General features: G+C 43.4%; 1 protein-coding gene across 8 annotated transcripts in view; it reads right to left on the bottom strand.

The window, feature by feature from the left end:
- The window catches only part of side (motor axon guidance molcule sidestep), a 71,074-nt gene that overhangs the window by 25,366 nt on the left and 21,150 nt on the right, over window positions 1-24,558 (bottom strand). For all 8 annotated transcript variants that reach the window (XR_016196740.1, XR_016196743.1, XR_016196768.1 and 5 more), the window contains exons 2-7: window positions 22,684-23,469; window positions 3,362-3,494; window positions 1,944-2,158; window positions 1,692-1,802; window positions 290-502; window positions 64-233 (exon numbers count right to left, since the gene is read on the bottom strand). Coding sequence is in view for 4 of the 8 variants with exons in the window: in XM_089259886.1 (XP_089116012.1) it covers window positions 64-233; window positions 290-502; window positions 1,692-1,802; window positions 1,944-2,158; window positions 3,362-3,494; window positions 22,684-22,996 (1,155 nt within the window). In the remaining 4 variants the exon portion in view is untranslated. The remainder of the gene's footprint in view (window positions 1-63; window positions 234-289; window positions 503-1,691; window positions 1,803-1,943; window positions 2,159-3,361; window positions 3,495-22,683; window positions 23,470-24,558) is intronic.

Raw genomic sequence — 24,558 nt, 5'->3', positions numbered from 1 at the left:
AGTTCTGCAAATACCTGTTTTTGTTTCATTTCGTTGAGGCAACTCAGAGCCAGCTGCACTTACCTCTTTGTCGTTGTTGAGAGTCACCTCGGCATTGCGTATGGGCTCGCCGTCCAGCAGCCAGACAATCTTGGCCGCCGGATAGGAGCCCCAGGACTCGCAGCGTATGGCAATGGGATGGCCCGCCGTGAGCAGGTCGTTGGGCGTGATGATCTTGACGCGAATTGGCTTCACTGTGAATACAATTGGGGTGAGGCAGTTGACTCGAGCACAAAGGGGTTCCACTTACGGTGCACCTGCACGGTGACGTCCTTGGTGACGGGCTGCAGCAGGCGTGTGCCCTGCGCACGGCACTCAATGCGCGCCCCATAGTAGTCGCGCGTCGTGGTGCCAATCAGCAGCTGGTTGACCATAACCGTGGCGCCCTCCTCCACGGACGTGTGGCTGGTGCCGATCAGCTCGTTGCCATCGCGCCACCAGGTGACCTTCGGCGGCGGTCGCCCTGCAGAGAATCAATGGCGCATTATGAGTTCCGGCTACGTCGATTCGGCAGCCAGTGACAGCTATTGCCGTGTGCTGCTGCGGTCGACCAGCCGCTGTGCGGCAGCCTTGTCCGTGTGACACACACACACACACAAATGAACTGCCTGGACAGGTGAGCGGCTGACCGCAGTCAGTGTGACTGGCAGGCTGCCACGTGGCTGGGCCTAGCGTGGACTCTGTTCTTGGCTTATTGCAATATTATTATACGAATTGAAGCAGTGCATAAATATGAACAGATTAAATTAAAACTTAAATATATATTCTAAGCTCACTATTTATTGCAATTGATATCCCAGTTGAAATAATAGGAGCGAAGACTTTGCTTTTATGTGTTTCAGTACTATACGGATTATTTTAAGGCGTGGGTCTATATATGATCTAGCTCCGTTTCTTCAATATATATTTCAATTTGAAATTAATTTTTATTATGAAAAATAAATTAATATAATTATATATTTTCAAATAATTATAATTAATAGTTTTATTTTTCATAAGAATAATTAAGTCAAATATTTGATTTTCAAATTTTACAACCAATATTAACAAAAAAGCTTTTGATTTTGATTTATATATATTAAAATAGAGTAAAAAAAATTTTATTTTTTTGTATTAATTTTTAGTTAATTTTTATTTTTTAGTTATTTTTTTTTTATTTTTTATTTTTTTTTTTCAAATTATTTTTTAGTTAATTTTTATTATTATTATTTATTATTAAATATAAAAAAAAAAAAATTTAGTAGTAATCAGTTTTTTATATATATATATATTTTTTTAAATATCCTCAATTTATTTATTTATTTATTTTTTTTAAATAGCTTTTAATTGCCATGCCTGATACGAATTGAAGCCAAATGCAAATATTTAAATAAATTCTATGCAAATTTAAATCTATTTTCACATTTACTCTAAGCTCACTATTTAATTGCTTATCAAGTCTGAGCAAAGGTCAGTAGTAATTGATATCATAATTAAAAGGTAAATATATATTTGCAATTATGGAAAATCAACTTCGACATGCCTGAGGTCAGGCATTGGTTTGTCTCACATGGAAATAATTTAATTAAATTTAACTGCACATATCAAATTATTCACTTTGATATGATATATATGCACATATATTTTTTATTTTATATAAACTGAGAACCTACCGCCTCTCACTTGACAGCAGAGGAACAGCTCGTAACCCTCACGGAATGGCCCAGCCAGTTGAGAGATTTCCTTGCCCTGGGCATCAAAGATGCGCGGCTCCTCAGGCGGCACTGCAAGAGAGAGAGAGCAAGAGAGAGAGAGAGAGAGAGAGAGAGAGAGAGAGAGAGAGAGAGAGAGAGAGAGAGAGAGAGAGAGAGACTATGTGAGTAAAAAAGTTCATTTGGGACTTGCCTCAGATCATTGGGACTTACCAACGAGCGTCAGATTGTGGCGAAAGTTGCGCGTGGGCGAGTTGAAGAAGTCGATGCGGCAGCGATAGACGCCGCCATCCTCGGGCTTAACGTCCTTAATCTGCAGCCGCGAATCCTTGGGATTATCGCCAATGCTGAAGAAGAGACGCTGGCCCAGATCGCTAGCTATGGCCGCATGTGGCGCCAGCTTGACGTTGCCGCCGCGCGAGTCCAGACTGCAAAGCGAATGGTTAAGTGTGAATTTAGTGTGTGGGCGTGGCTGGTAGTAGGCAGCTGGCAGCAGGCAGCAGGCACCGCTGCTTATTATACATCATAAATAAACATATGCAAGCATCTCTTGGCCATTCGTTTGCTCTGGCGCCCAGGTTGTCCTACTGCTACCATAATTTACGGCCATAAAAAATGACGCTCAATTTGCACACGAGTGTGTGTGTGTGTGTGTGTATGTGTGTGTTTCGTTACTGTTGCTGCGTGCCACGCTGCGACTTTGGCAGCTTTGCGCAAATTGCAGCAATTTGTTGCTGTTTTAGCAAATTACTCTGTTTATTTCATGTACAACGCCCGGCACTCTTATGGCTGAATTGTTGCCCGGCTGTAGCTACAGCCAAAGCGAGAGCCAGAGCTGCAGTTCTTTATGATTATCGACTGACGGTGGCCAGTTGTGCACCTACATACATGCCGGATAGTTGCCGCTGGGGCACGCAAGTCTCGCGGCAGCGGCACTTGAAATGCGCGAACCACATTGAAAATTTATCAACTGAAATTTATAAAAGCTGGCAGCGGAAGGGCGACTGGGCGGACGGGCGGATGGTAGATGGGGGGGAGGGCGTGTCTGATGCGTATGTGCGTGAAAATTTGCTACACTTTAGCGATGGCAACTGTAATCGGATGTGCTTTACATTTATTATAACAAAGTGGATTATGACGGCGTGGACGGGCGCATCCTTGTCACACACACACACACACACACACACGTGCGCGAGTACACAAAACATTTCTTCCGGTATCCTGCGCCAAAATACCGTCACATAACAACAAAAACACACACCGTAGCCGGAGCTCAGGCAAAACGCACAGAAAAAAGGACTCAATGGAAGCCAAAAAAAGAAAAAAAAAACAGAAAAAGGATGTGAAAAATGCGCCAAGTGTGATGGCAGCAAAGGATGTTGACGATTACTTCACGTTTTTGATGGATGGCTGTCGCCTGCAGGATGTGCTCCTGTGAACGTGTGTCAATGTGTGCGTGTGTGTGTGTCTGTGTGTGTGCAGCACTTGGGCAACATTTCCGCTAGTCGGCAACATCTACTCAGCGCCGGCTCAGTCAGGATTTTTTTTTTTTGTAGCGCTCTGTCAACTAAATAGTTTGACCAGGCTTTGAAATTGATTTGCCATGTTCGAGCACTTGCAGCAGCACTCACCTGTATAACGGTATGCCAGTGGTATCCTTGAACCAAAGCAGCAGCTTCACCGAGTCCTGCGGCGTGGGGGGCGTCAGGTCGCACGGCAGCTCCACGGTCTTGCCGGCAGCGGCCCAAACCAGGCGTGCGGGTACTGCAATGGAAGAAAAGCCAAAGAAAAAGTTGATTTCTACTTTCGTATTTATTTATTTTCATTTTTTTTATTTTCGTTTTTTCGTTTTTATATTTTCATTCAGCAAAGCATTTAAAGGTGGCCCAGGAGGCGGCAGCCAATTGAAGCTGTCAGGTAGGAAGCTGTGCGCTGGCGTTGGCGCTGATAAAAATATATTTATTTCTTATTTGCACATCCTGCATGATTCGCTTGATTGTTTGTTATTTTAACACAATGCTTCCGCTTTAGTTTGGCGCGGAGCGCAAAACGAGATACTCAAAGCCAGCCAGCAGGCGGTGCGCTGTGGGCCACGCCTAGCTACTCGTGCGCCCACTACCATGGCCACGCCCACGCCTCTGTTGCGCCCATTGTCTGTTCGACGCTTCCGTTTGCCGGCTGTCGTTGTTGTTGTTGGCGCGAGTTTGTTTCTCTTTTGAAAAAAGCCCAAAATAATAAATAATATAAAGCAAATAAAAGAATAAAAATAACAGACATGAAAAGAGAAAATATTTCTCTTTCATGCTACGCTGCTTCACCTCGAATTTCGATCTCGCGTTCCCTGTTATTTCAACCGACAGGGCAACCTCCACATTGTTTTCCCTAGCATGGCTTCTGTATTTCATAAATATTTCGCTCGATGTGGGACCCCAGCACCTTTGCCTTTGCGTCTTGATTAACAGCAGTCCTCAATTAAAGCAGCGTTTGGGAATTTTTAAGCAAATTATTTGGGCCTCAACAATCAATAAACTCTTTATTTCCTTAGCTCAGCTCACATCACAGTTGAGTTGCTCCAATTTAAGTGCTTAGAGCAGCAGCAAGGCAAACAACAAACGGGGGGGAAAAAGAACTGAAAAAAGTGAAGCAATTTTTTTCCGCTTCCATTTTTTTTCCTCCTGTTGTCGTGGCACTTTGATGTTCAAATGTTTTTCGACAACTTTTTGGCGAAAGTGGAGTGCAAATTTTTATCGTAGCTCCCCGCACACCTGGCGGCGCCACTGCACTGGAGAGGATTAGCAGAGCACATGCCGCAGCAACGTGCATAAATTTATGCAGTCTTGTTGAGCGAACGTATTAGGAAATTATTGAAGTAAGTCCACACACACACACACACACATAGAGCCGTGCCGGTCATGCTGGCCAAAGCGAACCGCAGCTCAGCGAGCACCACAAGCCATTTGTTATATTGTGCTGCATACTTTCCGGCGCACATTCGCTGACAGCTTGAGCAAAATGGCAAACATGGCGGCAGCGCAGCTTCCGCTGCGGCATCGGCAATTTGTCAACGCTTTGGCTTGTGGCAAGCTCCGCAAATGTGCGCTGGCAAGCGGCACAAGGCAACACCTAGTCGTAAATCTATATAAATGGCTTAAGGCCAGCCAAAGCGCGCTCAGCAGGAGCTGGAGGAGGGTTGGGCGGCAGTTAGATTATATTTGCTTAGCCATTGCGGTTTTGCCTGTTGCAACATCTAATTAGACGCTTTGTGTTGCAATTGCAACAGCAATAGCTTTGAAGTTGCCCAGCAGCAGCAGCAGCAGCAGCAGCAGCAGCAGCAGCAGCAGCAGCAACTCTATGCTGCCCCCTCGGTAAATCTATTTTTAGCTGCCCCACGGCAGCATTTGCCCAGTTGCTGGCGGCAATCGTCTGTCCGTTTTTAATGATTTATGCATTCATTCAATTCTTTTATTGGCAGCCCAGGGGACGACGACTTTGATGTCTGTGCCCAAAGAAGAGAAAAGGCACAAGCAATAGTTTCCTCTCGAGTCTTGAGCTCTACCTGCCCGCCCCTAGGTCTTGGTGGCCTCAGTTCCCATAGCAGCTCTCGCTTCCGTTTGATGTTCTGTTTTGACACATAGCATTATTTGCGGCTATTTTGGGCCTCATGTAAATTACTTAGCACATACGAGACCCGCCGATCACAGAGAGAGAGGGAGAGCTCTAGGGAGGGTGTGCATCAACTCAATTGAAATTTTTACGGCTTGTCAAAGTTATTTGGGCGGCTCATTATTCAGGCATCGGCGCATTTGACGGGCTCTCAACATGGATCAATTAATATCCATCGAATGTGCTGAGTGCGTTTTCCAGTTCAAATTAAGACACTATCACAGGAAATGTTAAACGAAGTCGAGAGAGGCAGGTCTATAAATAAATTACGAAGAAATGCAGCTCGTTGAAAATACTTTGTATGATGAACGATTATAAATAAACATTTTGTTGACTTTATTTCTATGCTATAAATAGCAAGAAAACAACATGATGCATGTGCATCAAATGAAGCTCGAGAACTTTATTGATATTTGTTTAAAATTAACATCAATTAGCCATGTAAACTTTGCTATTCGAATTTATTTACTCTGTAAGTGAATGATTATTATTTGTATTTAGATTAATTAAAAATGTATTTATAAATAAATTTGATTATGTATAGAATTTTTTCTAGGTAGTCGTAAATATATAAATTGCAGAAAAATAACCTTGATAATTTAATGTATTCAATTAAAATTAAATTTAAATAATAATAATTATTATACTAATAATAGTAGTCTTTCCCTAATTACGAAAAATAATATATTTATTTATTTAATAAAAAATAAATCTAAGCAATTCTACTGCTATTTTCTTTTCTGTCCTATTCTCAGCCAAAATTCATAGCAAAACCTTAAAGTGTGAAATTTCGCATGCTTTCAATGTAGATATTGCGCATACGCAGCGTGGGACTTTGCATGCATTAAATAAGAGTCGTAAAAGGGCGTAGCAAACATCGTGTGCAACATTTGCGTAGCCCTCAATCTTCGCCCGACCCTCGCACCACGCTGGCACCACGTTGCGGCACAAAAGACATTCCATAAATTATGCAGACAACAGACAACAGACACTACACAGAGCAGAGCAGGGCAGCGCAGCGTTTGCTGGCAGCTGCGAATTGCCTGAAATCATAATATTTGCTTGGCACAGAAAAAAGTGGGAAAAAGAAAATGAACAGAACCGTTAGTTAGTTAGTTTAATTGAAAAGCAAATGCTATTTTAATTAATTGCAAATATATTTTATTGGATTGCGCGCGGCAGAGGAGTTTAATGAACTCTCGATGAAATGCGAAAAGCGAAAAGGGAATAGGAATTGACAATAATAGAAAATCAGCAAACGTGTCGCTAAACAAACTCGCAACAGCAGCAGCGTGCCAAATGTAGCACGCAATGTAAACAACAATAAAAGAAACTACAACAACAACAACAGCAATGGATTCGTATATGTGCCAAACAACAAAAAACTTGGCAGCTTTTCAATAGCGGCAAAATATCTGTGCCTTGTTTTAGTTTTTCAATTTGATCAAATAGTTTTATTGCACAGCCCAGCACACACACACACACACACACACACACATAGCAGAGCTTTCAATTGATTTGGGGTTGGATTCATTTCAAAGTTTATCCTGGCAAGGAGCACGCAATGGAGTGAGCGATCGATGTGGGCTGCGCGGTTGAAGCAAACACAGCCCCACAGTGGCTGCGCTGTGGTTTTTGTTGTTCGTTGCGGTTGCGGTTTTGTCTTTTATGAATATGTGTGCTTGTTGCACATTAAAGATGACACGCAGCAGCAATCTGTAAAAATACCTTAATACGATACTAGCTAATTAGTTGCCCATGCCACTGATATAAATATTTTAAAGTCGTGAATTCCTCTATCAAAAATATCAAAGTACTTTCGAGTCAAGTCTCTCCTCGTACGCATGCAACTACATATAATAAACATTTATTAAGCGTGGCTAATTTGACATGCAACGGCTGGGAGCCTCTGTGCGGTGCGCTGAGGCCTCCTAATACGTGTGGCCTGATGGGTATTAGGGGCTTAATTTACTGGCTGGCTTGTGGCTTTTGGTGTGCTTGAAGTTTGATTGAAACATGTGCAAAGCACATAAAAGTCAATTACAGCCATAAAAGAAAGTTAATGAATTAATATTAGCAGAACTTATACCTTCGCCTCTGCCTCTGCTGCTGCTGCTCCTGCTGCTGCTAATGAAAAGTTTATTTAGAGCTCCGGCAACTTTGAACTAAATTAGAGGCAATTGCCAAGATAAATATTTGAGTTTCACTATTCGCAGCTGCCTCGTCTGGCATATGGTGTTGGCGTTTGCCGCAGATGCTGATGGCTGCTGCTGCTGCTGTTGCTGTTGCTGCTGTTGCTGTTGCTGCTGTTGCTGCTGCTGCTGCTGCCTTTTTAAATATTTTATTCAGCTGCCTTTGTCCTGTTACATTTTTTGCCACGTTGCGCCACATTGGGGCAAATTGTTTACATTTAAATTGTACATTATGGCACACACACACACACACTCAGGCACTCAGACACACGCACACATGGCTGCGCACGGCCACAAAATGTTGCAAGTTGAGAGCGAAAGTGGTTGCCATTGCCACGACAAGTAAATGTACAAGCAGCGACAGCATCCATGCCAAGCCATGCCCAGCCACGCCCCTTGGCCCGCCCAGCTCGAGTGTAGTCCAAGTCGTCACTGACCCTAATGTACTTTCTCACACTTCTCGCATGCATTACGGACTACCGAACCGGGCAGCCTTGTGCGGAGCAAACTTTTAAAGTGCTTACACACACACACAACACACACAGACACAGTCACAGACACTGTACAGTGCCTGCTAATATGCATGTATATGAGTATTTACTTATAATTAGAAATGCCTGCATGTTTTTTCATCCCGACTGCGGTGTTTATGTAGGTCTGTGTGCATTTCCGTTTGCCATCATGTTATGTAGCAAACAAAGCTAACAACTTTTAACGGACAAGCTGAAACCGTTGAACTTTTTTCTTTGCTGCCTCTATGCCTATTCTGACCAAAGCTGAACAATTTCGTTTGCTTGTTTACATACACACATTGTATATGTATATATATGTATTTATTTCTGGGAATCTTTGCGTAGCCGGGGACCGGAATATGAAAGCATTCTGCCCAAATTGCTGTGTCAAAAATATATATTAGCAAAAAGTTGGCGCCACTCCGAGCTCGGCGAGTCGGCGGCGCGGCGCGGCGCGCAGTCAAGCAACAAATGTCCACGGCAAGTCAATTAGGCAGCAAATATAATGTATACGCAAATATACGAGTGTTTTGGCAAGCGTTTTATGACCCACTGCCGCTTTGAACGCATGCGAAACGCTTTAAAGATTTCTGTTCTAATAAATCTTACAAGTTGTTGCCGCCGAGAGTTTGTTTCTGCCTGTTATTTATTATTTGTTGCTCGCGCTGCTTGGTGCTTGGGTCAGTTGCTGTCAGTGAAAGTTTTCAAATTAAATTCAGCGACGCCATTTTCAATTAGAAAACTTCTTTGCAGAAAGTCATTCGCAGGAGTCCGGCCGACAATTCAATGCTAGGCCGCAGGAGCTGATAGCAAAGCACGATTAGTGGGTGTGGCAGTGGGCAGCAGGAGTAGGGAGCAGGAGCTGGGACTGGGACTGGCATTTGTCTCGACTCTAGTGAGTGCGCCTCATCATCGAGCATTTCCAACTTTTTATCAGTTTGTTCGCTTCCCTCGGGCAGGGACTCGTGTGCTCCTTTGTGCCTTCAATTAAAATGCGTTCGCTGTCATTTTGGACGCCGTATTGCACTCGCTACGTGATTTAATAATAAAATACGAGAAAATATTCCAGTCAGCGCTTTGTTGTCCTTCTTGTTGATGCCATTGTTGGCCGGCCATTACGTGTCTCCTTTAGTTTCCTTTCGTTTTTCCTGCCATTTTTTTTATCGTTTTTCTTTGTATATATATCTATTTTTCTTCTTCTTCTTCTTCATCTTGTCGTGGCTGTGCAACTGTTGCTTGGGCCTGGACTTGTGTGGCGAGTCCTTGTACAGGACGACCTGAGAACCTTTTAGTGGCGCGCATTCAATATTAAATTTTCTATTAAAGCAAGTGCTGATGGGGCAACGAGCCACTTGATGCTCTTAGGCGACTACGACTGCGACTGCGATAAATAAACAGATTACGCATACGCCCCGTGGCCGTTAATTATGGACTGCGTGCAGGGCTATTATTAATGCAGTCTCTCTGCCTTGGCTGCATTTTAAATTTATGGCGAAATGCATACTGAAATATTTATAATATTTCAATTGCAAATTATCGAAAACCACTTGGTGGGCATAAACATTTTAAATGACCGCAATTACTCTGCACAAGCAGATGATGGAATTTTATTCCATGTTAATTGCAGTACTTTCGGGAATTCAGAAAGCGCAATATGACCTAGCGGTTGCTCTAATAGCGCGTAAATTACTTGATTTAAATTGTTAAAAACACACACACGCACACGCATACACACACATGGCTGTATTGCAATAGGCGTTGGCGCAGGCGCAGCAGGGCGGGGGCGTGGTATTTATGCTGTTTGCGGCATGCACCACGCTCGTGGCAATGCGCAAATAATAAGTAGAAAGTAACTCTGTGTGCGAGCACATGTGGTCATGATTTATGAAAAACTATGCGATTTTCATTTTGACCAAATGCAAATATGTATATCAAACAAAAGTAATTCCCACGGCAACGAAATTTAAATACTCTTTAATATGAATCATATTGAGTCATTTGATTTAGATTGAACTTGAGCAGCGAACAGATTTTAGATGTAGATATTCCAAGTGCTCAGCTGGATATTTTCAAGTTTAACTTAAGGGATGGCATAGTCAGAAGTCAGAGGCAAGAACTGTTATACTTGACTAAATATTTATTTTATAATATTTTACATTTACGGAAAGTCAATTAAAATTTAAAGAATAGCTAATAATGTATATACTAAATTCATATAAAATATATATGTACAAAAATATGTATACAAAATACAAGCATGTATTAAAGAAACATTTTTATAATCAACTTTTTGAGTCCCAACTAAAGTTTTATAAGAACTCTTACTGCAACTGTTAAAGTTTACTTTTCTCTACGTATGTCCAATTGCGAGTTTCTAAAACCATTTTCATATTCAATTAATAATCTAAGTTGTTTAAGATTTTAAATGCATATCTTATAGTTTAATATATTGTAAACCGAAACATATTCCAATTATAACCGAGTCATTAGGTAATTTATAATTTAGGTTTCGAAATTCTAGCCTCGCATTTGTCATACTCAACTGAGAAGTAAGAAGAATCTGATGCTCTGCAAATAGTATGAAAATATACCGCAATGAAAACAACGCAGCAAAAATATCGAAGTGCAGAAAGAGAGAGAGAGAGAGAGGAGAGGCTGGTGGTGAGGGTGTGAAGACAAGTGCAACTGGAAAATAGTGAAAATGAGCAAATAAATTAAAAAAGCTGCCAGCAAGGACAGCAAGGGCAACAACGGCAACGGCAACGGCATTTAAAAGTAAAATATGGCAACGGCATGCAGCAAAACATTTTTGCAAACGTAGCAGGCAACCACAGCAGTCGCAGCAGCAGCAGCAGCAGCAGCAACAGAAGCAGCAGCAGCAACAACAACAATCGAAACGGCAGCGACAGCTACTGCAACATGCAACACATGCTGTGCAACATGGGCCAGGCTGTGTAGTTGCTGCGACAATTTTGGATGCCAAGCGGCAGGCGGTTGGGCGACTGGGTGGTTGGGTGGTTGGGTGGTTAGCTAGGGCAGCTCTTTGTGCAGGACTCTTTGCTGCATGTGAAACTAGGACAACGCTTGGCATCATTGTGCTAGGCAGCTGCACTGTGAAACTGGTCGAGACATTGCGCATTATTTACACGCGTGTTTATTATTTTCAATTAAACTGCTCACTGAGCACTTATCATAGATAAACATGACCGCTTGACAGCGACTCTGTCGCTCTCGTGACTCATGGCCCTGGCAGCAGCAGCAGCAGCAGCAGCAATAGAAAGAACATCTGCAGCAGCAGCAGCAGTAACTCACAAATACGAACTAGAAATAGTTTAAAACGATGCTCGCCCAACACTAAGGGGCATTTATTTATAGTTTATCTTCAAGTTGTTGTCGTTAAATTGCGTAAAAATCATTTTTGAATGTGTGCCAGTTTTATTTATTTTTTATTTTTTTTTTTGTTCGTTCTAGAAACAGAAGCGCGCAGCCCTGCCCTGCAGCATCAATAGATAGTACACATACATACATACATATATATAGATATATAGTATATATACAGTATTATATATATTTACATATGTATTTAGTGCTGCTGCTGCTGCTGCTATCGATTAGAAAATATTCCCGTGAGTCAAGCGCGCTTAAAATATATTTATGTATTTTTAATTCAATTTTATTCGGAATTCCATTCACTTTCATTTGCTATTGATGCTGCACGCTAAGGTCTATTGTTAGTAGAGAGTCTATTGAAATATAGTTGCAAACTATTAGCTAAACTAGTTGCGTTCATTGGAATAGAAATTGAAATAGAAATTCTATGTAAATGGATTTTTCTATCAGGCAAGGTCGGCCAGCCAAGTTATAGCTCTATATATATGTTATTAATCAGAAACTGCATAAAAGAGGATTTAAATGGAATTGTCTGTCTACAGATTAGATACCAGTAAACCTAACCAATGCAATTCATTTAGCTTTTAGTCAATTTAGCTAATTAGTTGTTCATTACCATGCAAAATGTCTCAAAATTGAGTAATAAATCTCACAGCCCGTAAAAATAAATTTCTAGCATTTCGAGTGCCACTCATATTCCTATTGCCCCTGGTACTTGAGAATAGAATTTCAATTCTAGCCAAAGCATGAGGGTGCTTTAGTAAAACTTAATAGGAAGAGTTTAATTTGAATTTTTGTTTTACATTACAGGGCTGTTTACACTCGATGAACCCATCTGGCAACCCTATATCGTTTAACAGAGACGGACACAATACGCCTTACAGGCTTAAGGTGGCCCTTTGAGAGATATCATATTCAAAAAGTGATGTCAAAAAATCAAATATAATGATTATTATCAAGATAAAAAAAATTTGTTTTTAATTGACTAAAACAAAAATAAAACAAACGCATCGCACATACTTTAGAAATTACTGGAAAAAATGGTACAACTTTTAAAGATTATATTCAGAAATGTTTAACTAGAGCGTTAACGATTAAATTCAAAAGCCAAAATTTATAAAGGCTTAAAAAATAGGGAAAAAAAAAATCTTTGCAAAGAAAAAACCAACTCGCCCAATCTTTCCGTATTTGCCTTTGTTTTAGTTGTTTATTTAAATATTTTTATTTATATCTTGCATTTTATTTACATGCATGCGACATAAAAGACTTAATTGGCCTGGTTGACCCAGATCGTTCAGAAATAGTTTGGCCATAAAATGAAGAGAAGGAATTCCTTTGACGCATAGGGCCAGAAAAAAAGTAAACCAACAAAAAATAATGAAAGTCGATGCGATGTCAGGCGTCGGGGGCAGAGCAGAGACATCGACTGCTACCGGCTGGAAAATCAATTTAATTGCAGGCGACAATTAAATTTACGGCGAATTAACGGCGACACTTCACTGCTTCCGCCAGTTGGTGCTCAGGATAAGCGCGCGGGCAGCGAGGCCAGACAAACGTCGCGCTGATTTCTTGTCAAACAATTTTTTAATCAGCGTCGCTTCAGCCACGGCCACGGCCATGGAGTCGACTTTCAGCTCGAAGGGAGCTGCGACTCTGCTCTGCGCTGGCAGTTGGTGATATTTAATTTCAGCTGACTGCTGGCGCCGCATCAGCGCATGCCGCCCATGTTTGGCGCTGTCCGAGCTCAGGGCGCATTGCTCGAATGCCAGCTGGAATGGTGTCTGCTCGTAATTTCCTGCACATTCTGAGCCCGTTTTATTTTGACACTGGCATTTCAGCAGCTGAAATGCGAGTATGGGAGGGATGGGCAGGGGTGGGGGGGTGTAGTAATGCCAGCTGCTTAATTTGACAAATTCGCATGACGATGAGTGCGGCTAATTAGGCGCCTTGGCATTGCCTTTTGTCTCTTTTTCGGGGCAAGAGTTTCCGAGAATTTCGAGCCGTTACTCTTTATGGGGCCGACAAGCGCATATGCATAACGATAACAATAACAATGAGACAAGCTAGAGAAGTGCCGCCAGCCAAGTTTGTTTGCGTTGCATAAACAAATAATTAAAAAAAAAAAAATAATGTAACGAGGCTGTTGCAGCTGCAGCTGCGTTTGCCATCAAGCATATCGACACAGTGGAGAGAGCTCCTCCCCGATGGGAACTCGAAAGTTGGCCCATTTTGGGGCCCATCATTAATATTGGACTGCAATGTGTTGTGCAGATGCTTCGGCTGAAGCTTTTAATTGTTTCTTTCTGTGTTGCTCGCTTTGTTTTTTGTTTATCAATAAATGCGTCAGCTGTCGCCAACCCCCGGCCCGAACAGCGGCCCACCCCTCGCTGACCCTAAATGCTAACTAGAAGCCAGCAGCAGCAAATATTTTCTTCCTTTTTTTTTTTCATTTCGCTGCTAATTGATTTATTTACTGTGCGTGCAGGGGCAGCGCAGGGGGCAGAAGGTGTGGGTAATAGGCAGCGAGTGTGTGTTTTCAAAAAAAAAAAAAAGACGAAGAAGAAGAAGTAATTTAATGCTAATTTGCCTGTTAATCGAGCTGCTCGCTTACCCTTAATGTTAGCTGTGTGTGTGTGTGTTGAGCACAAATGAAGTGTGAAGTGTTGGCAGGCTTGTTGTTCATGTTGTTATTGTTGTTATTGTTGTTGTTGTTGTTGTTATGCATTGATTGCTAATGAGCATGAACATTTAGATGATTTAATGCGTTGCTCTTTGGCCATATTTAACATCATGACAGCAAAGTAATCAATAGTTGAAGCAGCTGAAGATTGAGAAACTCTCTCTCTCTCTCAGTCTCACTCTCTCCCTTTCAGTTGCCAATAAACCAAATCTAGAGTAAGCTCAAGTGGCGCAAAAGATGCTAGAGCAGTCCATTGACAATATATCAAGTATACGCTTGTTTATGGCCACGCCCAGCAGTCTGCCTCTGAATCGCAGCCAGGCGGCGCCTTGGTATCAGCTGCCCAGCTGATAAAACATTGTCCCAGCCTGCCATAACTCAGAGGCGGCTCATTCAATTTGCCTGTGGTGCGCTCGACACACCTCAGCGAGCGTCCTTTCAGCACCCTTGCATGGCTGCTGCTGGCACCAAACTATGTGTGTGTGTGTGTGTGTGTGTGCGTGTGTGTGTGCTCTGCTCTTCTCTTTTGGCCATTTTGTAGCTATTTTATTTTATATTTATTTGGAGCTTCTTTTGCCATTTACAGCGTGACATTTGCAACGGTGGCGCACTAGCGGCATTGCTGCTGCTTACCATGTCTGAGCGACAGAATACGCTTTACGAGTTTATTTATACGGAAAATATGTAAATTTACGATGCCAGCAACAGCAAATAGAGTTTGGAGTACGTACATATTTTATGCAGAGCAGTGCATACTCTGGGGCGTTTGTGTGTTTAGATTTACAAGTGCGATTCGGCAATCGCAGCCGAGTTTAGTTTATGTTGCCGCCGAAACGGACTCGGCTGGGCCAGCGATTTATATTCTCTGCGTTTTGACGCAAACTCAAATGAATTGAAATGAAGCGCAATGCAATGCAATGCAACGCAATGCAATAGGCTTGTCTGCACTGGGCAATAATTTAAATAATTTTTTAATTAAATGCACAGCTGACAAACTATTCGAATTTATGGTCCGCCGACTATCGAATAAATAAATCAAAGCCCAGCTTCAAATGCAGCCAGCGCATTGCTCTCTAATTTATTTACTCCGACTGATGCCATTTATGGCATTTTATTGCTGCTGCTGCTGCTGCTACTCTAGTGCGTTTTCAATTTGCGACAATTTATGGCAACATATTATGCAAATCCAGTGCCTAATCACCCCAGCGCTGAGTATGTAAGGCGATAAAAATGGAAAAAATTGCAGCCTTGTAAATTAAAATTTAATAAACTATGCAAATTTCGCAAATTACTATGCGCCTGCATGCGATGGTCATTTCCGCTTTTGGCCCGGCCATGCCACGCCCACCTTGGGCGAATTTCAATTAACGCTTAGACAATGTTCGTCTCGGCCAAGTCGCTTGGAGCGCCACCTACCGGAAAATATTGTAAAACAAATGATTTGACAGCGGGTGACTGTGGGTGACTGTGTGTAGTCTGGGGTGAGGGGGACTAGTGTGGTGGGTGGGGGCTGGCAGTAAAGTATTCACAAACGAGTTGATTACGTGTCCCAAATAGATTTCATGGAATTTTGTTGCGAATTAGCAGCGAAAGAAAAAGCGAAACAAAAGCCAAAAGGGGCAAATGCCGTCCGTCCGCTTGGCATGTTCAAGTGATAAATTCAATTTTCCACTTGAACGCCAAAAACCGCTTCACGCCCACCCATTAGCCAGCGCCCTGACCCGCCCCGCCGCTCACACTTCCATCCGGCAATGTGTGACTAATGGCGCTTGCTTGTTGGCGGCATTGGCGGCGGCAATCAAACAGAAATCATAAAGGCGTGTTGCCCCAGCATAAACGTAAACAGGCGCCCCGAATCGCCGCTCCGCCTCGAACAATGGGTCACCAAAGCCCCCGACTGTCCAGCTCGGCTCAAAGCGCATGCCGGGCGGCGATAAAAATTACAAAGCTCATACCAACTCGATGCCAGTTACAACAACAACAAAGGCTTCCGAATGGGTGCACTGAAGTGTGACTGTTGCTGCTGCTGCTGCTACTCCTGCTACTCCTGCTGCTGCTGCATTGCTGAAGGATATATCGTTGGGCATGTCCAGCGACCGTTGACGGAATGTGAATCACAACTTCAGCTGGGCTATATAGCTATACAGCTACACACACACACACACACACATGCCAGTCTGTGTAAGACACTTTGGTCACATCTGAGCGCCTCGCTTACACTTACATACATGTGCTAATTATACCCTGTAAAGAAATCAATCTAAGCTAATAAAAGGAAAAGTATGTAAGCAAACGGAAAATGCCTGGACTATGATATATTAACTAATTTCATAAATTAAACTCAGCTAGAGCTCATTTACTCAAAACTGAACTCGAAAAGAATTCCCTGATATTGAATCGAATGCAAGAGTATTAATCCATTTATATATCAATATTTCTCTATATTGAGAAGTACGCTCATTGGAGTATATGAAGTACATAGATGGAGGAAGCAAAGGTAAATATTTCACTCTCACTGAAGCCTCTGCAGCTTATTTACAACGAGCGCATTTTCCTTTTTAGATCATTAAAAGGCTTCAAGTATTGGACATGCTTCAATGTGCGGGCTTTTATAACATATTTATTTATGAAGGATTTAAGTGGAATCAATTCAGCTGAATAAGCACAAGCACAATTTAATTCTAGTTAAATTCAAAATAATATTTAAATATATTTCCTAGAGTACAGTGAAATAGGTTTAAGATCTTCAAGACTGGCTAATGATGCTAAGAAATCAATGCTTAAGTATCAACTAATATTAGCAAATATTAAAAATCAGATATTAAAAATTCCATTTCCCCCATTCTGTTTACACATCTGTCAAATGCTCACACCCATATCCATATTCCTAGTCATTCACTATAGCTAGTGATAGCATACAAAATGTTTGCGTGCCATTCCGCTTCAATTCAAATACCCTGTAAATAGCTGTAATTACGGGCTAAGTAGTTGTAAAGGGCCACGCCTACACACCCACACACCCGCACACTCCTGCTGAGTGATTTGGTCTGATTCAGAGCTTTGACCAGTCGCTTTTAATGCGATTTTGGCATGTGCAGACAGACGAAAAGTGGCCAAATAAAAATGGTCATAAAATTGAATTTTTTATGAGTGCCTTATGCCCGAAAGGGTTAATTTCGTGAAATAACCCCCGTGAAGCGAAGCGAAGCATTAAGCGGAAAAGGCAAAGGCCAAACGCTGTTGACAACAGCAAACGATGTTCAACACTGGATATAGTCTGCTTACACATACACAGATACATATACATATATAAATATGTATACAGTAACAAGCGAGGTATGGGTTCGCCTCTCCATTTGTTGATTCACACCTTTTTGGCATTGGGGCTTCACCACGACTGCTAAGCAATCGAGCTCTGTGAGTTGGGTGTTGGGTGGGAGGGAGAGGCGGGCCGTGGGGCATTGCGTTGATTAACGGAAGCATTACTCACAGAGAGCGGGGCTCAATCAAGTGCAAAATGCAAATGTTTCGAGCAGCTGAAAACATCAACACAAAAAGGAAACTGTGGACCATAAAAGCGGGCAGCAGTAAGTGGCAGTAGAGATGTCTTAGCCCCCAGCCATCTGCTGATGCGCCTTGGCTTTGGCTGGCTGCATTTATTGCGCCTGTTAAGGCCAACAGCGCAGCGGGGGAGCCGAGGAGCGGGGCGGCGCCGCAGCAAGTTAAAAAGTCATAAAATGATATTTATTTCATTTCGCTGCCGCGTAATGCGCACTAACCGGGTGGTGCTCTGCCTGGCGGGTGGCTCAGCCAGCCGCTGAAGCCATCCACCAACTGTGGAGCAGCTAAAGATGTGCTATAGATTTGCCTTTTATGTGAAATTTATATTTCAACGACCTAAGCAGAGAGAGAGAGGGAGAGGGGAGATAACAGCTAGTCGGCGTAATAACAAAGAGTAAATCTACTTGTGTCGTACGCACTGGGAAGGCGAGGGCGTGGCAGGGCAGCGCACACAACTATTTGCCGCTCGCTTTATAGAGTTGAAGCTCTCTGACTTCTGCCCAGGGGCTGCTGCCGGCGCTGTGGAAATGTGAAAATGTGGGAATGTGGAAATGTGGAAATGGCAATGGAAATGCTCTGCTTCAGCCTTGTGGCTTTTTAATGTTTTCTTGTTAAAGTTTATTGAAAAACTTTGGACAGTCACGTTTGAGTAGTCAGCGGGTGCCCTAACTTATAACAGCGCACACACACACACACACACATATATTTATATATATATTTATATATCTCGTATCTGATGCCTGTCCAGAAATGAAACAGCTGCACGAATGCACGCCCCAACGCCCATGAAAGTGGAGCAAAGCGATTTTTTCCGTTTTGTTCAGCACAAAGAGGAAAAAAAAAAAAGACATGGAAAACTGACAAATAAAACATTTTTGTGTTGTATTTTATGTGAACGACGGACGTTGACTGGCCACGAGGGAGAGCGAAAGTAAGAGAGAGAGAGAGAGAGAGAGAGAGAGTGCCCTGCCCATGTTTGTTCATAATTGAAATTTCGCGCTAAACAGGAAGTAGCCGCATTTGCTCAGCATTCCTAGACACTTGTTGTGCCTGGAAGGTTCACTTGGCAGGGCCAACGAGCTGGCTGGCCAGCGCTGTTCATGAGAGTGCCGGAGTGCTGCATTTATGAATTTATGGGGCAGCTGCAGCTGCACTGGCCCAAGTGCAGAGCACATGTTGCACAAAGAAAATAATCGAGATCGCTTGCTTTTATTCGCTTGAAATAACTGCGCCTGAGTGCGCACAGTTTCGGGAAACCCAAATAAAGCGAATTCAATTTTGCACCATGAACAGAGAAGACTTTAAGCTGAATCTGTGCTCTAATAAAACGCTTTCCCGATCCGCATTATTCATGTACTGTGCAATGATACCTCGACTTTTGTCAATTCCACGATTTATTCAGCGGCCGTCATATATAGATATATGTATATGTATGTATATATATTTATATATTGACTCTGCCTGCGCACACTTTATCCTCTATGCGCGACATTTTCTTTAGCCATTCTAGCCCATTTATTTCTGCTCAGCGCCTTTGTCGTCTTTCGGGCTGCACTGCCAGTTGCTGCCACTTTGTATTGGTGTCCCTCATCTCTGCAGATCTCTGGATCTCTGGCTGCAGTGCCGCACCATCCTTGCACGTACTTCACGGTGACATGTGCTTCCTCTGTTGTATTTTTGTAGCAACTCCCCACAATATTTTTCTCTGTTATTTTCCACATGTGAAATTGAACTTTGCATCTTGGCGCAACGTGCCAGTGCGCCGCTCCTCTTTGCTCTTCCCTCTGGCCGCCCCACCCCCCACCCGCCCCCTGCGAGCAATGTTGCACTTGACTTGTGGCGCCCCCCCTCCCTCGAACGTACTGCACCCTTCGTCCGTAGCTCTCGCTTGTGACGTTGTTTTGACACTGCGAACGCGCGCGCGTGTTTATAAATAAATATTTGGTATATATAAACACACGCACATACACACATATATTACACATACATATGTGCGTGAATATGGAAATATGTTTGAGAAATATTTCCACGCTTTTGCCTGGCTGACAGCGCACATGTGTCGCATTCGACTGACGGCTGCAGGAGTCGGGGCGGGGCGAGGTGCGGTGCGGTGCGGTGCTGCACCCCTTGGCTGTTTTTCCCTTTGAAGTTCATATATGAAATTAACAAAAAACCAATTTAGAGCACAAATGACGCGCTGATGAGCACAGCGCAGAGCAGAGCAGAGCAGAGCAGAGCAGCCGCCGTCGACTGCTGCTGTTCGAGGGCGCGAAATGTTTGCATTGCAATTGAACTGTGAGCTGCCACGCCCCCTGGCGGTGGTTGGGTATGCGGCCGTGTTGCGTGTGCTGATTGCCCATCAAAACAAAGCTGGGCATGGCTTGAGGAGCGCAGCTTGACATTTGCCTACAACAATCGAGAGCACATAAATCGAATGCTAATGCCGAGAATTTCAATTTACATACATACATAAACGAGAGTGTGCAGTATATATATGTGTGTTTGTGTGTGACAGAAAAGACTTGTGAACATAAAAATAGTGACGATTATGATGAAAATATTCATGCGACAAACGGAAGCCGTAGCCAAGTGCCAAGGCAATGCCCCAGGAGTCAGCATGTTTCCCCTTCCCCTTCCCCTGCCGTATGCGTATGCGTGTGTGTGTGTGTGTGTGTGTCTGTGAGTCGTTAATGTGGCAACGTTAGGCAGCACATTCGAGTTCCATTTAAGGCGTCGTCAGTGCCAAATGCGCCACTATCGAGTGGGGCGAACTCTTGAGAGTCTCAAAAGTCAAAAGATGGAAATTGCCCAAGAAACGTTCGGCATTTTAAGCTCTCAAGTGCTTGCCTGCTAATAAGTTAAGAGGAAGCAGTAGACCTAGCAGCAGCAGCAGCAGCGACAGCAGCAGCACACATAATTAAATTTAATGCCCAATGCGCAGGGCAAACAGTCAGGCGAGGGCGTAACTGGGGGGCATGGCAATGTCTATATCGAAGGCATCGAAATTCAATTTACAACAAAATCCCGCGCGCTGCCATAGCCAATGCCAAGCGAAATAGAAAATGCCAGAAAATGTGTCTCGTTTTAGCCCAAATCCTGTCATAAATTGCTGCCAGTCCAGCCGAGCCCTGCCGAGCCCTGCCGCGCCCAGCGAGCGGCAACAAAAGACAGACGCCGCCCAGACGGCACCCAAAAGGAAAATATGCTGATGTCGATGTCGAAATATGATTTGTTTTTGCTTTTGCTTGTTTTTTTTTTCGAGTGGCTGACATCCTAACATAAAAAAACGATGCTCGTTGGTAGTCTGGGAAATGAGATATGACCGATGTTGCTGCTGTTCCTGCGGCGACTGCTGCTGCTGCTGTTGCTGCTGTTGCTGCTGTTGCTGTTGCTGCTGCTTCAAGGTTAGCTGCTCTATAATAATCTGAGCGTAAATTACAACAACCAGTTGATGGCATCGTAAAAAGCACTGGGCACCAAGTTGTAACAACACTTGGACACACACGCACACACACACACACACACTCAGACACATGCTCGACCTCGCAAATTATAAAGTTGTTTGGGCCAAAACTGCTGGCTGGCAAGTTTTCGTTCAAGTTTTCCCTTTCTTTTTTCGACGTTTTTTTTTGTCTCCTGCTTCTTGTTGTAGTCTATTTGGATAAGGGAAAGCTGCAGCACGTTTTATGTAACGCACATTGATAAGCATTTTGGCATTTGTCGGTGAATGATTTGCAAGTTTGCACAAACTGCTTCGCACAGGGCAGCATTTTGTGCAAACGTGTGCGAATATCTATCGGCATCAGAGAGATGCGGCTGCCCTTTTGGCACAGTTTCCAGCACGGACGAGCAACTGGGTCGGCTGGAGCCGGAATCGAAGGGGCGCCGCCGAATGTTTCGTCTGCTGGCCAAGCACAAGCAGCTCTGCAGCTGCAGGCACAGCTTTGCATAACTTCAACTTCAATGCGAAAAGTTTTCCTTTCGGCAGTTGGCAGGCGAGTAAATATGATTGCGATAGCCGGCGATCTAACTCAATGACTAGATGAACTCTTTGATTATGATTTGATTTGTTTGTAGCCCTCGAGCGCTGTGGCGAAATCAAAGGGTATTTCGTGGAAGCGCATGTCTAATGAAACATATAATTCAATAGTATCTACCCAGAATATTTATTGATACTCTTGACTTGACTGGGTTTGCTGTCGAAGGAAGTGGGCGTGCCTGTGAAGTCGATTCAGCTACTTTCTTAGGGCTGTATTTATAGGTGAGGGAACTGTTTGGAATTTAGTAACTATTTATTTTTAGAGGAGCTTCCCTCTCTCTGTGCGTATCTCTTACACCCTTTGTCCTTCTTTCTCTCACACCAAGTTTCTCTCTGCACCTATATTTTAATCTCTCTCTCTCTCTCCCTCTCTCCCTTACTCCCCCTTTCTTTCTCTGCCTTACTCTACTTATCTCTCTCCACCCCTCACTCTCTCTCTCTCTTTGTCGTTCTCTCTCACACCACCTATCTATCTCTCTCTCTCTTTACAGCTATCTCTATCTGTCTCTAACCCTCTCTCTCCCTTTCATTATTCCTCTCTCTCTCTCTCTCTCTTTCTCTCGCTCTCTCTTTCTCTCTCTCTCTCCCCCCTCTTATTCTCGCTTACACCGCCTTTCATTCTCTGTCGGTCTCTCTCCATCTCTCCACCTCGCTCTCTCTTTCTCTCTCTCTATCTCTCTCTCTCTCTCTCTCTCTCTCTCTCTCTCTCTCTCTCTCTCTCTCAATATTTTTGTATCTTAGTTTCTTAATCTCTTTTTGATTTTCTCTCTCGCACTTCTCTTGGTTAAATATTTAAGCATATCATCTTTTGAACAGGCGCCTATCAATGAATCCTAAAGGGTAAAAGGTTTGCCAGGTGATTGCAGGGTATCTGCTGGCCAATCACTGAAATTGAAAAGTGTGCTCGAGTACTTACTGTTCTTTTGAAAGTCCTGTGATTCCTCTTCCGCTCGCATCGCCGTTGGCTGCTGTAGCAACAGCAGGAACATCAGCGGAACGACAATTGAAACCGTTTTCCCTGTGAACAGCGCCGTTCGCGTTCGTGATTTTCGATGTGTGTTGTGTTCTAATTGCTGTTGTTGTTGTTGTTGTCGTTGTTCTGGTTGTTGTTGTGGTTGTTGTTGCCAATTGGCGAATATGGCTATTCCTGAAGTTGTGAATCGCATTTTTGTGGTTCCTCTTGCAGTTGCCATGTCGCTTGCTGGTATTAAAAATTGTATTGAAGTCATCTCGCTGTAGTCGAGCGAAAGAACTTTTCGTCATTTATGGCGCGCTCTTCAGTTTCCCCAAAGGGTCAAAGGAACGAAAGCAAAAACGAGTGGGCCAACAGCTAGGGAAATACATGAGCTTGCCTGGGCGTCAATAGACAAATGCCTCAGTCAGTCTGTGTGGGTGAATGCGTGAGTGAGCGCGTTTTGTTTGAGCTGTTGTTGGCTATTTCCGTTTCCGCTGGCGTTTCCGCTTTTGACTTTAATGAAGCGCCAACGCGCCTTTAGTTCGCTATCGTCTTCAACTTGGCCCATAAAAGGCACATTTCAAATGGCATTTAGATGTGAGTCAGCCGCTGCTTGTTTGCCCTCAGCTGCTTTCGAATCGAAAGCAAGTCCTGCTGCCACGGGAATCTTAATGTCCTTTTACATGTTTATTTGCACTTTTATTGCCTTTCTGGCATGGCAGATTGGAGACGTCCCTCAGCCGGCAACTGCAAATAGAAGAGCGAAAGCCAGAAACAAAACATGAGACATGAAACATGAGCCCAACACAATAACATCCAGGGATTCTGCTCTTAAACATAACAACAGCTCCGAATTCGGATGGATATACATTGTTATTGTTATGCTACGTTCTTCATATATACTTTTGACAATGTTATAGAGTTTGCAAAGTAGAGTATATGTATTGTAAATATGTATATATAATTTATTTCTTAGGGAGTATTCGGCCAGGCCGAAGTTAACTAGCCGTACTCTCGACTTTTGTCGTTTGCTGCTTTCGGCAAATATGAAGAGTGCTAATAAAATGTTTTACTGACTCGCACACACACACACACACACACACACACACACGCACACGCACATCAAGCAAATTGAACTCATAAACTTGGCCAAGGGGGTAAGCGGCTGCTTTTATTGGCATAGAAACTGCTCTCGCTGCTCGCTTGCAAATTGCCTGTTTTTATGAGGCAAACGCATCGCATCGATGAGGTGTGATTAATGGCGCATTTCAATGCGAGTCTTCGTAATTAAGGCGCGGCGCAAGTCGATTTATTGACGTGGATGCCGCAGTCCAGTCCAGCACGGAGCATACCTTGACTCTGGCCGCGCTCGAGCAGGAGCTGCAGCCAAATGTTGCCATTTAATTGCGTGCTTAGCACGAGCGTTGCTCATTAGGCAACGCATCAAAATTGATATGATTGATTGATAATTATGCAACATTTGGGGTGGACCTTTTTCAGCCACGTTGTTTAATGAGTAGCACACGCATGCACCCACCCACACACACACACACATATTACACTCTGTGATCTGCGTATAAATAAACTTTGAAACTTTGAACTTTGGAGAGCTGCTTTGATTAGAGTGATAAGCGAACGCAATGTTGGCCCAACTGTCAGCCGTTTGCATTTAATTGCAGGGCTGAAATTTGTTACCTTCTCAATGCCTGTTACCTGCAGATACATAGGTGAGCCAGCCAGTCGGGCCTACAGGCCCGAAACTTTGCTCATTAGTAAATTTTATGGCGCCAGCTGCAGTCGTGGAAGGCATCGCAACATATAACATGAGTAGTTTTC

Source organism: Drosophila navojoa, chromosome 2 (genome assembly GCF_054131105.1).
Source record: "Drosophila navojoa isolate 15081-1374.11 chromosome 2, UAZ_NAV_1.0, whole genome shotgun sequence".
Lineage (NCBI taxonomy): Eukaryota > Metazoa > Arthropoda > Insecta > Diptera > Drosophilidae > Drosophila > Drosophila navojoa.
Note: the sequence above shows the minus strand (reverse complement) of the source record. Positions and strands in the feature narration are given on the sequence as shown.